The sequence below is a fragment of the Budorcas taxicolor genome, chromosome 12 (genome assembly GCF_023091745.1).
Source record: "Budorcas taxicolor isolate Tak-1 chromosome 12, Takin1.1, whole genome shotgun sequence".
Taxonomy (NCBI): domain Eukaryota; kingdom Metazoa; phylum Chordata; class Mammalia; order Artiodactyla; family Bovidae; genus Budorcas; species Budorcas taxicolor.
The window spans coordinates 29,279,946-29,292,610 of NC_068921.1; the positions used below are offsets into that span (position 1 = coordinate 29,279,946).

General features: G+C 40.1%; 1 protein-coding gene across 1 annotated transcript in view; it reads right to left on the reverse strand.

The window, feature by feature from the left end:
* RXFP2 (relaxin family peptide receptor 2) overlaps nucleotides 1-12,665 on the reverse strand; it is a 97,136-nt gene that overhangs the window by 27,298 nt on the left and 57,173 nt on the right. The window contains exons 4-5 of the mRNA XM_052650368.1: nucleotides 10,633-10,738; nucleotides 9,751-9,822 (exon numbers count right to left, since the gene is read on the reverse strand). Of these exons, the coding sequence (XP_052506328.1) occupies nucleotides 9,751-9,822; nucleotides 10,633-10,738 (178 nt within the window). The remainder of the gene's footprint in view (nucleotides 1-9,750; nucleotides 9,823-10,632; nucleotides 10,739-12,665) is intronic.

Consider the following 12,665-nt stretch of genomic DNA (forward strand, 5'->3'; position numbering starts at 1 on the left):
CGTCCACTTTGTTCACCTAAAGATGACTTGTGAAACCAGCTCATAAAGTCCTAAGTCCTAGTCTCACGTTGGGAGGTAGGAGCACGGCCCGTGAGAGAAGGCTGTGGATCTAGCCAGTGCCTGATGTTCTGAGAGCACCCGTGCAGTGAGATGCCGGCATCTCTGACTTGAACCCACCAAAGTCCGTGCATTGTGTGTGAGCAAGGAGCCAGTCTTGCTTCTGTAAGCTGGCACCCTGGTGACCTTCCTTCTCTGACTTGCAGGAGTTGCCCATCATGTGAGATTAGCCAGGTTCTCATTGCTGAGCTTCCTCACTCTTTCAGTACCAGAGTTTCACCTTCAACTCCTCATTTCTTTTCATTCTACTCACATGAAAAAAGGTCAAGGCAAGTCTTACTTTGATCTGTTTCAAGATGCAGAGTGAGAAGCACATAGCAAATTAGAGAGGTGTTCAAGGTCACAAGTGGCTGGACTGGGACCAGTGCACCAAGGTTAGCTCACAGGGTCATGATCTACTTACTCTCAATCTAGCAAGAGCACATGGATTTGATAATAGCACTTTCATAAGCTTGTTGCTTGTTTTAGTTCTAAGTCATGTCTGACTCTTTTGTGACCGCATAGATGGTAGACCACCAGGCTCCTCTGTCCATGGATTTCCCAGGCAAGAATACTGGAGTGGGTTGCCATTTCCTTCTCCAGCGATCTTCCCAACCCAGAGACTGAACTCTCTTCTTCTGTCTTGGCAGGTGGATTCTTTCCTGCTGAGCCACCCGGGAAGCCCTCTTTCAGGAGGATCTAAGTAACTAAATTCTATTTCCTGTGCTCATTAAACAATGAGAGGTTAGCCCTGAATTAATATTTTCTAAAGATCTTTAGGCAGGAAATAATCACTCTATTAATAGTAACTAATGTCTGTATAATCTTCTGAGTAGCTTCCCTATCTCTTGTTTTGATTTGTTTTGGTTTCTGAGGTTTTGTTTTGTTTGTTTTGCCACGTGGCTTGCAGTATTGAACCCGTGCCCCTGGCAATGGAAACTTAAGTGTCCTAACCACTGGATGGCCAGGGAATTCCTGGTTCCTAAAATATTTTACAACACTTTCTTATTGTTATGCTGCTGCTGCTGCTAAGTCGCTTGAGTCGTGTCCGACTCTGTGCAACCCCATAGACGGCAGCCTACCAGGCTCCCCCGTCCCTGGGATTCTCCAGGCAAGAACACTGGAATGGGTTAGCTTCACTGCAAAACTCTGGGTAGATCGTGGCCTCGTTTATTCGGCATTTGGCTCTACTCTGAATTTTGTTATGCCACGATTATTCCTCATCAGAGCTTCCCAGCCTTTGGGTCATGAATGTTATAGGTGTGCAGGCAGGTTGATGCCCTCAGCCCTTAAAGTGAAAGTGAAAGTGAAGTTGCTTAGTCGTGTCCAACTCTTTGCTACCAGGCTCCTCTCTCCATGGGATTCTCCAGGCAAGAATACAGGAGTGGATTGCCATTTCCTTCTCCAAGGTGCAAAGTAAAGCCAAGATTAGCTTTCAGTTATTAACAAACTCATCTTTTACCCCCAAAATCAAACAAATATTGTTTTCTCGGTGTACCACCATGTGGAAAATGTGGGTGTCACAGAGCACAAGCGTTACAGCTACAGTGGCACGCAAAACATCAATTTCAATGCTACAAAGTGAACTTGAAACCCAGTAAGAACTTGTGCCATTCCATTCCTCCCTCTCTGATGCGTCATGTCTATCAAGAGATGCTTCATGTTGTAGCATAAATTCTGCTTTTGCTTTAGAGTTCTAAACAGAAGAGATCAGTATCTATTTTAGCATTTTCAGAGCCCCTGGAGTGATGTCATTAAAGTTAATATGGTGAATTATATTACAATAGCAAATGAAAATGGAGAAAGTATACAGTAATATGTATATTTGACATTTCTCTTAAATATAAAATTTACTACCTAACTAGTGCTATTTCTGTGACATTGAATTTAAGATAATTAAGTCAAAAGTGCACCACTGTACATTTAACCTATACATTGTTAATCTTGAAGAGATGGGAGCAGTCATACATTGTGAATTTGACCTTGTGCTTTTGATCTGCGTGACTCACCTGATGTGTTCAGTCTATCTGCCTTCACTGACATGAGTTAAGATTCCCAATTTCTTAAATAATAAACAGCCTCTAATCTTCTATTCAGTCAGTTTCCTGGCACCCCATGGAGAACTAGAGTCCCAGGTCCCTTGTTTCAGACTTAGGCTGCTGAATTTTAGCTTGATCCTCCAGTACCTGCTTTCTTTTTTACAGAATAGTAACTTGGTGAATGTAAGGGGGAAATTTGGAAATGTGACAATTTGGCAAGTGATGTCCTCTTTTTATTCAGAGCTGAGATATGAGCCCGTCTGATATACTTTATATTGAGCGGCTTTTCTAAGAATAACTTACTGGTTCATGAATTCCTGCTGTTTCAGCTGTCAGGACTTTTTGAGCAGAAACGCCAGGAATTTATGTACCTGAAACTAAAGCAAATAAATGCTTTAATGACAAGCATGTTTATAGGCTATTTTTTTAAATGCCACATTTTGTATTCATGAGCCAAGCAGACTGCTTGAGTTACATTGTGTTGCCAATGATTGCACTGAACAAGAGCCCAGTTTAAGAAGGAAGTCCAATTTACGTAAAATTTATGTCCCAGTGAGGAGAGGAACTGCTGTTGGTTTCCATGGTAGCAGTCATAAAGTATTATGGTCAAGCTCATACATGGTATTTTGTTTCTCTGAAGGTTCATCTTAAATTGCTTCTTATCACCCAGAGTTAGAAAGTTTAACAAATTATTAAAATGAATAAACTGATCACTAATAAAAGGATTCAAGTAAGTTGAGTGGCATCTGTTCATCTAGCAATTAGTTTTTTTTTTATTTTGACTTATAAATTTATTTTTCTGGATGCCTCAATGACCTCAATTTCACTGTGAATATTTAGAGCATATAAGACCAGAGACCCACTTGACACTAAATTGGGTGACTCCCTAGGATATATCCCAATACAACTTAAAAATGCAGACCAGATTTATTAGCTCAGTACAACTGAAAATGTGTATCCATGAAGGTCTTTCCCTGGGACAAACAGAATAAAGCCCTGATTCTTTAGCCTGGCATTCAAAGGCCCTAGCATCATGATTCAATGACCTCTCCAGTATATACTCCACCACTTCCTGTGGTAACTCCTCCTTTAGACAAACTTGCCCAGTCACTCTCTTCCTAATAGCCTTTGAGTTTTTCTGTTCATGTTTCTTGGGTCCTCCTTGCTGAAGATGTTCCCTACCTTCTCTTTTGCCCTCTGTGTTCAGTTCAGTTCAGTCACTCAGTCATGTCCGACTCTTTGCAACCCCATGAACCTCAGCACGCCAGGCCTCCCTGTCCATCATCAACTCCTGGAGTCTACCCAAACCCATGTCCATTGAGTCAGTGATGCCATCCAACCATCTCGTCCTCTGTTGTCCCCTTCTCCTCCTGCCCTCAATCTTTCCCAGCATCAGGGTCTTTTCAAATGAGTCAGCTCTTCACATCAGGTGGCCAAAGTATTGAAGTTTCAGCTTCAACATCAACCCTTCCAATGAATACCCTTCAATAAATACTCATCAACCCTTCTGTATGTTTCAACACAGTTGACAATGAGGGGTGGTGGCAGTGGTGGTACCTGGTAGTGTGAGGGAACCAGAAGGACCATCCAGTTCAGGAGGAGGGTGTGATGGTCAGTGAGGGCTTCCTTCAAAATCCAAGGATGAATGTTAGGGGTTCATAAAAATGGAATCATAATGGAAAGAATGACCTAAGGCTTGTTCAAAACTCAGACAGTGAAGACTACTGTGAGAAATAGGGATGAATTTCTAGTTATATTTTGGAAACAAGAAAAATGTTTACAGAGAAGCCCAAGCCTGTGGTATGGGACCTGTTTTACAAAATGGTGAAATACTAACAAAATATAAATGCTCAACTCTTACATTGTTCTTGTCTTCTTGGTCAAAAAAGATGATCTCAGAACTGGAGTGAATAAATAGGATATGGGGTTGTGGCAGTGAAAGCCCAAGAGGATAGAATACATTAACCAAAATGAGTTAGAACCCGCTTGTTTGGACAATTTCTCCTAGACACTGAGAAAACACTGAAAATGTGAACACTCAGTCATGATCAATGGCTCAGGAATCTGGAAAAAGAGAAGAGCAGCTTGAAAATTAAAGACGGCAAATGCCATTTTGATTTTTCAAAAAGGGAAGTAGATTTCACAAGCTATAGCTGGATGAGCTTGAGGCTGATTCTAGGTGAGATCACAGGACAGGATCTTGTGATGGGGGCTTGTGAGCACCTCAGAGAGAACAGGAACAGGGCAGTTCCCAAGAAACAGGACATGTCAGATCAACTTGATTTTCTGCTTTGAAATACTGATCAGATGAAAATGTGGTTGACTTTGCTTATATGTCTACCAGGCAGTGACCAAGCGGTTTTATAGACAAAATAAAGAACAAGACATGTTGTCTGATGGACGGTGATGATGAAGGGATCTGGAAAGAAGATCTCGCAGCATCCTGCTTGGTATTCTACTCCATGACTTAGGTGACGATGGCTCATCTTATTTTCAGATGACAGAATGCTGGGACGAATAGTAAGTCTGTTGGGATGAGCCAAAAAAGATCTTCAGAGTCTGGTAAGAAAAGTTGAATCTGACAGGATGAAATTGAACTGGGATAAATTTGAAGTCCCACAGCTAGCTCTCAGATGCTAAGTGCACAAGTACAGGATGGAGAAGCCGTCACTTGTTCAGCTAATGCACGTGGCATGGGATTAGGAATTTTAGGGACACAAACAGTAGGAGTTAAAGAGTATGAAACAGCCACAAAAAGAACAAATGTAACCTTAGGGCATGTGCAGTTTAGAAGAGAAGGGTTGCTAGCTTTCCTCGTTCTGCCCTTGTGGTGTCATACAGATGATAATGTTACATTTATTCTAGATACTATCTGTAAGGAATGTGTAAGTGATCATATACAGAGTGACAAACAGATTTGAAATCAGGTCCTTAGGGGAAGAAGTTAAGGATTCGAGGCTGCTTGGGGGAGAGACCTTTGGTAGGGGGCATGGTGATAATGGCTAGCTTTGAATATCAGAGGAATTAGGTAGGAGACTGTGTGTTCTAATCAGTCTCATGGGGTAACTCTCAGAATCACAAAAAGATTTACAGGTACTTTGGGCAGTAGTAGAGTTAACTTCTCTGCATAGTACATCATATGAAATGCCGGGCTGGATGAGTTACAAGCTGGAATCAATATTCCTGGGAGAAATAGCAAGAACAACCTCAAATATGCAGATGATACCATCCTAAAGGCAGAAAGTGAAGAGTAACTAAAGAGCCTCTTAATGAGCATTCAAGAGGAGAGTGAAAAAGCTGGCTTAAAACTCAACATTCAAAAAACTAAGATCATGGCATCCAGTTTCATCACTTCATGGCAAATAGATGGAGGAAAGTGCAAACAGTGGCAGATTTTATTTTCTTGGAATCCAGAATCACTGCAGACAGTGACAGCAGCCAAAAAAGTAAAAGATGCTTGCTCTTTGGAAGAAAAGCTATGACAAACCTAGACAGCATATTAAAAGGCAAAGACATCACTTTGCCAACAAAGGTCTGTCTAGTCAAAACTATAGTTTTTCCAGTAGTCATGTACAGATGTGAGAGTTGAACCATAAAGAAGGTTGAGCACTGAGGAACTGATGCCTTCGAATTGTGGTGCTAGACAAGACTGTTGAGAGTTTCTTGGACAGCAAGGAGGTCAAACAGATCAATCCTAAAGGAAATCAACTCCGAGTGTTCATTGGAAGGAATGATGCTGAATCTGAAGCTCCAATATTTGGCCACTTGATGCGAAGAGGTGACTCATTGGAAAAGATCCTGAAGCTGGGAAAGAATGAGGGCCAGAGAAGAAGGGGTGACAGAGAATGAGATGTTGGATGGCATCACTGACTCAATGGACATAAGCTTGAGCAAACTCCGGGAGACAGTGAGGGACAGGTAAGCCTGGTATGCTGCTTGGGGTTGTAAACAGTCAGATGTGACTTAACAACCAAACAGCAACAATAGTTACATGGCAGGACAATTTAATAGCATTCCTTTCCTTCAGCACCTCCTAATCCTTTTTCTGGTTTATTTCCGGCCCCCCCCCCCCCCGCCCCCCGCCATAATCACTATGTATCTAACACACATTGTGCTTTTATCTTTCTCCACTGGAAGTTGAGTTCCTTGAGGGAAGAACTTTTCAGATGTGTTGCTTACCACTATATCCTTGACACCTGATGGGTATCCGCAACTATTCATTGAAAGAATGCACTAAAATGTGGGTTTGGCTAGCTTTTCCCCTCCTGCTGTCTCTACCGACAGTTCTGGGCGTGTGCATCTAATTTCTTCCTCCCCTGGACACCTTTTCCTGCGGATGGTTTATGTTTAGTTTCATTGGTTGTTTGGACTGTTGAAATGCAGGATTGGTAGAAAAAGGGACCGGACAGGACAGGGGACTGCCTGAGACTGTAGAGGTTTTCCTGGGAGTTTAGGGGAAGAGTGGCAGGAGTAGCTGAGAAGTAGAAAACAAGAGACCGGAGGAAAGGATTTAAAGAAGAGTTGCTGAGCTTATGAATGGCTTTAGATTATTTGAATAATGCTTATGAAGAACTGCTGTTATTGTGCAACCAAGGTTTGGTTTCTGGGCGTTTTCACTGACAGTAACAATATACTGACAATGGCCCATGTGGGTGGATTTCCAGGAGACCACAGCCAAAGGTTTGCCTTTAAAGCCAAATTCTAATACTTGTCAGCTGGTTGAAAGAAAGTGACAGTGTTAGTCACTCAATCATGTCCAACTCTTTGCGACCCCATGGACTGTAGCCTGCCAGGCTCCTCTGTCCATGGGATATCCCAGGCAAGAATACTGGAGCGGGTAGCCATTCCCTTCTCCAGGGGATCTTTGTGACTCAGGATTGAACTCAGGTCTCCTGCATTGCAGGCAGATTCTTTTCCATCTGAGTCATCAGGGAAATAATCTTTCTTTTCCAAGGATGGTGTCCTCATTCCTGAAAGGGATCTAATGCTGTTTATCTCACCTCATAGACTTTGGAGACAAAGTCCAAATGAGAATTCCAAATCCTGGAAGTCTTTTGTTAACTTTAAAAAATGATATTTAAATGTAAGGAGTTGTGTTTTGTCTCCCGTGCTGTACCCTGCATGTAAAAGACACTTGGTGAATGTTTATTGATAAGACTCTAATAATTCTTGGTTCTCTGGGAGAATCAAATTCACCTAGAAAGCATCAAAAGGCAGCTTGCATTAAGGGAACTCCTGCTGGGTGATACTCAGGTTATGACGTGGTACCTAAGTTTTCTCAGAAAAAGCAGAAATAAACATTTAATTGGAGAAATTTTCAGCTCTGGGCAATCTGGCAGGAAAAAAAAATCTCAACTTTTTTTTCACCAGGAAAAATTGGAACTTGTATGTGCAGAGTTAGTGCTTCCATGTCCTTCCCTTCCGTGGGTTACCAGATACTGAGGAAGAAGTACTGACACGGAACAAAGCGTGGATCAGTGGTTCAGGGAAAGACTTGCCCTGATAAGTCCTATCTTAAACCTCTTTGCTTGATCTTCTAGTGAGCCTCACCAGAGGTCAGCTTCCCCTAAATAGGGGAGCAAAAGTATAGAATGGAGTTGTGTGTGGGACAGAAGAGTATGTGTTGGTAGAAGATTCAATTAGGTACTAGAACAATTTCTTTCCACCTCTAGGTTTCTGGTTATTGTGTTGTAAAATGAACACTGCATTGGGCATCAGAAGATATGGACTGTAATTCTGGTTCTTCTGCTAAGTAGCTGTAGATCTTAGGTAAGTCATTTAATTGCTGCAAACTTCAGTTGCCTTATAAATGATAAGATTTAATTGGAACTTCATAAGACTTCTATGACTCTAGATAATAGATTTAAACAGCTACTCTAAAACACGAACATTTTTCCTTCTTTTCTGCTAGTGCTATATTATTTTTCTTCCCTTTAGCATTATTCAGGGAGTTCAAAGGCAATACTGATTCATAGAATGAACAGGTTGTGATTCTAAGCATTTCCAGTAAGACCAGAAGCAGTGTTGTTAAGATTTCTTCTCTAGAGGAATCTGGAACCCTAGAGTCAAGCACAGCTACTCCAGCGGAACAATGACAACGTGACCACATGGCATAGGATCGAACAGAAGGAGCTCACTGCAGATAGGAATCACAGAAGCTACCATCAAACCCAGGCATGATTCTTCATGCTCACACAAGGTTCTTCTCACTAATGGACTCTTCAGGGACTTCCTTTCTTGTATGAGTGAGTCTATACCTAAAGACTCATGAGAACATAGAACTATTGATGCCACTTCAAACCAAGTACATTTGTCCAGTATCAGCAAAAAATCAGATTCTTTTTAGTCCTGGAATTTAACATATATCACATTTCTAGAAACCTTCTCTTCTATTCTGAATGTTAAAGGGCAAAAATTGTAAGACGATGATATGACCTTACAACATTGTCTTGCTAATTTTCTAATCTATTCTGACGATCATCTTCGCAACTGTAGAAATTGGACCTCTCCATTATCCCCAAGTGAGTGACTCAGGCTCAGAGGGACTGACACACAGTAAGCGAACTCTCAAGAGGTTGAACATTTAATCCCTTTATTTAAATCGGATGTATCCCATTCCACTAATTGGAATGGTCTTATTCCCCATCCAAGGTAACTTCCCAAATACTTTAGTGTAAATAATTTAGGAAGTTAATGTAATCGTCATAAGGTTGATTGAAGAGCAGGGAATCAAAGCACAGAGATTTGCCATCCTGATATGGACAGCGTCACAATAAAGTTCATGGGCATGATGGTGTAGGCTGACTGTCCCTCCTTGCCCCCAGGGGAGACTGTGTCTAGGGACTTTATCTCTCAGGTCCTGGTTTCCTTTCTTTGATGATGTTGGAGGCATCTCGATGCTCTGTTTCTGTGTTTGACTGTTTCCTATTTATTGTTTCCTTTCCTCAAATGTGGGCTTCCCTGGTGGCTCGGCTGGTAAAGAATCCACCTGCAATGCGACCTGGGTTCGATCCCTGGGTTGGGAAGATCCCCTGGAGAAGGGAAAGGCTACCCACTCCAGCATTCTGGCCTGGAGAATTCCATGCACTGTATAGTCCATGGGGGTCACAAAGCGTTGGACACGACTGAGCGACTTTCACTCGCTTCCTCAAATATGTTAATTTCACTGATTTGACCAAGACCATGTGTTTGCTCTTTTTTATCCTGGGAGACAGTCTAGACCCCATTATGATGCATTTTAAATGATCTGATAGTTCCTGTCTCTGCCACCACTCTTCCAGGTTAAAAAGCGCATCTAGTATCTCTGAATCTACAATGTCATTTTCCAAATGCTCTGAAGTAAGAGCATGGAGTTATGTATATTCTTACTGAGATGCTCGACTGCAACTCCAATTTAACTCTCTAAAAAAAAGGTTAAATAAAACCAGTTGTTAGTTTAAATTATGAAATGGAAAAAAGCATACTTTTCAATGCTTTAATGTCTAACCTTAATTACTTAAAAAAAAACCTTAATGATAAAGGTAATCAACTTTATATTTCATTTTATTCTCAGATTAAAAACAGCTTAAAACATCTCATAGATTTTCTCATAAAAACACTATTAAAAGCTACTTACATCTTTTTAAGTTCTTTGTATTTGATGAAAACTTTATCTGAAAGACTGTGAATATTGTTTTTCTTGAGAGACCTAAAACAACATGTAAAGAAGACTTTATTATGGAATTTATGACTAACCAATGTCTTTTCTAGAATTACATGCTTGAGAATATTTTATCATGCTCCATTTTACTTCATACACATTTGAAAATGCCCATAATAAATGAAAACTTTTACATGAGAATGAAAAGTCCATAAGGCAAAATTAAAGCAGCTTGCAAATATTTGACCACATTAGCCAGCTAGTATAATAGACTGGACCATCTATGGTGATTTAATTTTTTCTTCTGTAGACAATTTACTAAAACACAGCAAGTACATCCAAAAAACAACAAAAATCCTAACCAATTCACGCGTGCCCAAATTATTATATATTTGCAAACAACTTCCTGAGGCTCTCCAAATATCTATGCAGAGTTAAAAAAAAACCTCCATGATTGATTATGCCATAGTCATCTTCATGCATCTTCTACACCTTAAAAGTGTGGGACAAATTACTATTATTTAAAACGAGATAGAACATGTAATGTGCTCTTCCTTTTTTCCCACAAAGTTTTATTTTCACTTGAATAGCACTGGCATATTAGTAATAACACATAAATTGGAAAGTAATTGGAAATAAGAATTCCAGAAGTTTGTGAGTTAAAGATAACCTGGACAATCCAACATACAGTGTTTAAAACACTTTTTCCCCGGGAGAAGAAGCATGCAGAATTCTTTGATGGCTGATGGTTTTCTATTATTTTGCTAATACACAAGTAGCATAAAACAGAACAAAGATTAGACTGTATGGTTTTCATATGAGGTCAGGAGCACATATCAAGATTTGAATGCTACTCACAGTAACGTCACATTGCTAGAAACCGTTGGCACAGACTTCAAGCCAGCATTTACACATTCCAACTCAGTTCCTTTGCACACACAGCGTTGTGGGTACTGATCTAAAACTAGGGGGCAAAAAGAGCAATGATTCAATAAGAAAAAATACTTATCTTTAGTTATGACTTTATTTTTGGTAACTGACATTGTCCTTTTTCCATTGAATGTATAACAGTCACATTTTATTAAATGAACTTATTCAGGCCCCAAATAAAAGCAAACAAGAAATCTCTCCTAGTTGAATATAGACTCATGTGGTATTCATTTCAGTTCTAGCTTTCAGTGGTCATTTTAGAGGCATTTAACAAGAGATTAGAAAGAAATCACAAACATGTTTAAATAGTGTTTTAAAAAGTATATAGTGAAGCAAGATTAAGCTCTGCTCAATGAAAACCGTGAGTGTGCCTGAGTAAATATTTAATGGGTATAACTAAGTTAATTTCACTTAATTGAATGGCACAGAAAGGCTGCTCAATAAATGCTTGTTGGTTAAAGCTAAATTCAACTATCTCCCTCCTTTCAAACTTCTCTTAGAGCTGTGATGAGAGTGAGATGCAGATTCTGCCATAGCCACCATTGTGTCTTACTAAAACCAACCAACTCAGATACCCTATTATTTTGGTTCTTAGTTTTTCATTACTATGAAGTTAAAGTGGTAGGTAAAAGTGGTAGAGAAGCTATAAAGCAGAGAAAACCAAAGATCCATCTATCTAAAGCATTCAGAGGGAAGAAAAATGATTTAGGATTGACTCCAAAGGAGTAAGTTATTAATATAATGGCATATTATAATTATTAAGATTTGTAATAATCTACTAACAATATATAAACATCATCATGTAATTCTATTCATTATTATATGTAATTACTAATTATGTTAATTGTTAAAATAACAGCATGTGAGAAATCTTTGGAGAAACTTGGTCAAGTGGGTCAACAGAACAATCACCACGTGTATGTGTTTGTGTGCGTGAGAGAGAGAGAGAAAAGAGGGAGAGGAGAGAGAGAGAAAAGAGGGAGAGGAGAGAGAGAGAAAAGAGAGAGAGGAGAGAGAGTCTTGGGGAATGAGATTTATGGAGCATACAATGGTACTTGGCTGTGAGGGAGCTAAAAAAAGTGAGTTATTTTCAATTTTTTATATTATTGATTTAAATCTGACTATAAGTCCTTTCTGATTGCTCTGCTTCTTCTAGATCACTTTTATTCAAACTTTATTTTTAAAACCAATTTCACTGACTTTTAATAAATCCGACAAACTTTTATTGAGTACCTGCCTAATTCAGAAGACACATTCTAGTGTACAAACTTTTAGAAAATATTCTTAGTTGCTCATAGGCGGACGCTAATGATCTCAACTTCTTAAAGATGACTTCAGAATGTCTACTTCAATATTTAACTGACATTGAAGTAGTTACATTACTAGATTACGTTACTAGGGTTGGAAACTCTTTATTTACCAGTAGGAGAACCGCGTGTAGTAGAAGCTGGGCCAATTGACTAAACCAGAGGCGTGAGCGTAACTCCCTCACCTGCAGGTCAGTCACACCTCAACCTCTGATTCTTCTTATGAAATGCCTCTTGCTGCCCTCTCTACCTCACTCCTTCCAGAGGTGTTTTCTGGGCTTGGATTCTTAGTGTTAGTCTGGAGCACTGCAAGAAACGTAATGTTCAGTGTCTCCTTCACCAAGCTTTCTCCTCAGTCCTGGCAAGATGGACATTTGGGTCAGGCCATTCTGTCATGGGTGCTGTCCTGCACACTGTAAAAGGTTCAGTAGCATCTTTGGCCTCCACTCACCGGAAGCCAGCAGTCACCCACCCCTCTCCAAGTGACAACGCATAATGTACCAGACGTTGCCAAATGTTCTCCAGGGGCATACATGTCTCAAGCTGAGAGCACTGTTCTAACTCATTCTTTATAATTCTGGTGCAAGAATCATTGGTCCACACACTTCTTGTCAGGTGGTTCCTCTTCTTCATTAAATGGAAATAAGCTCATGA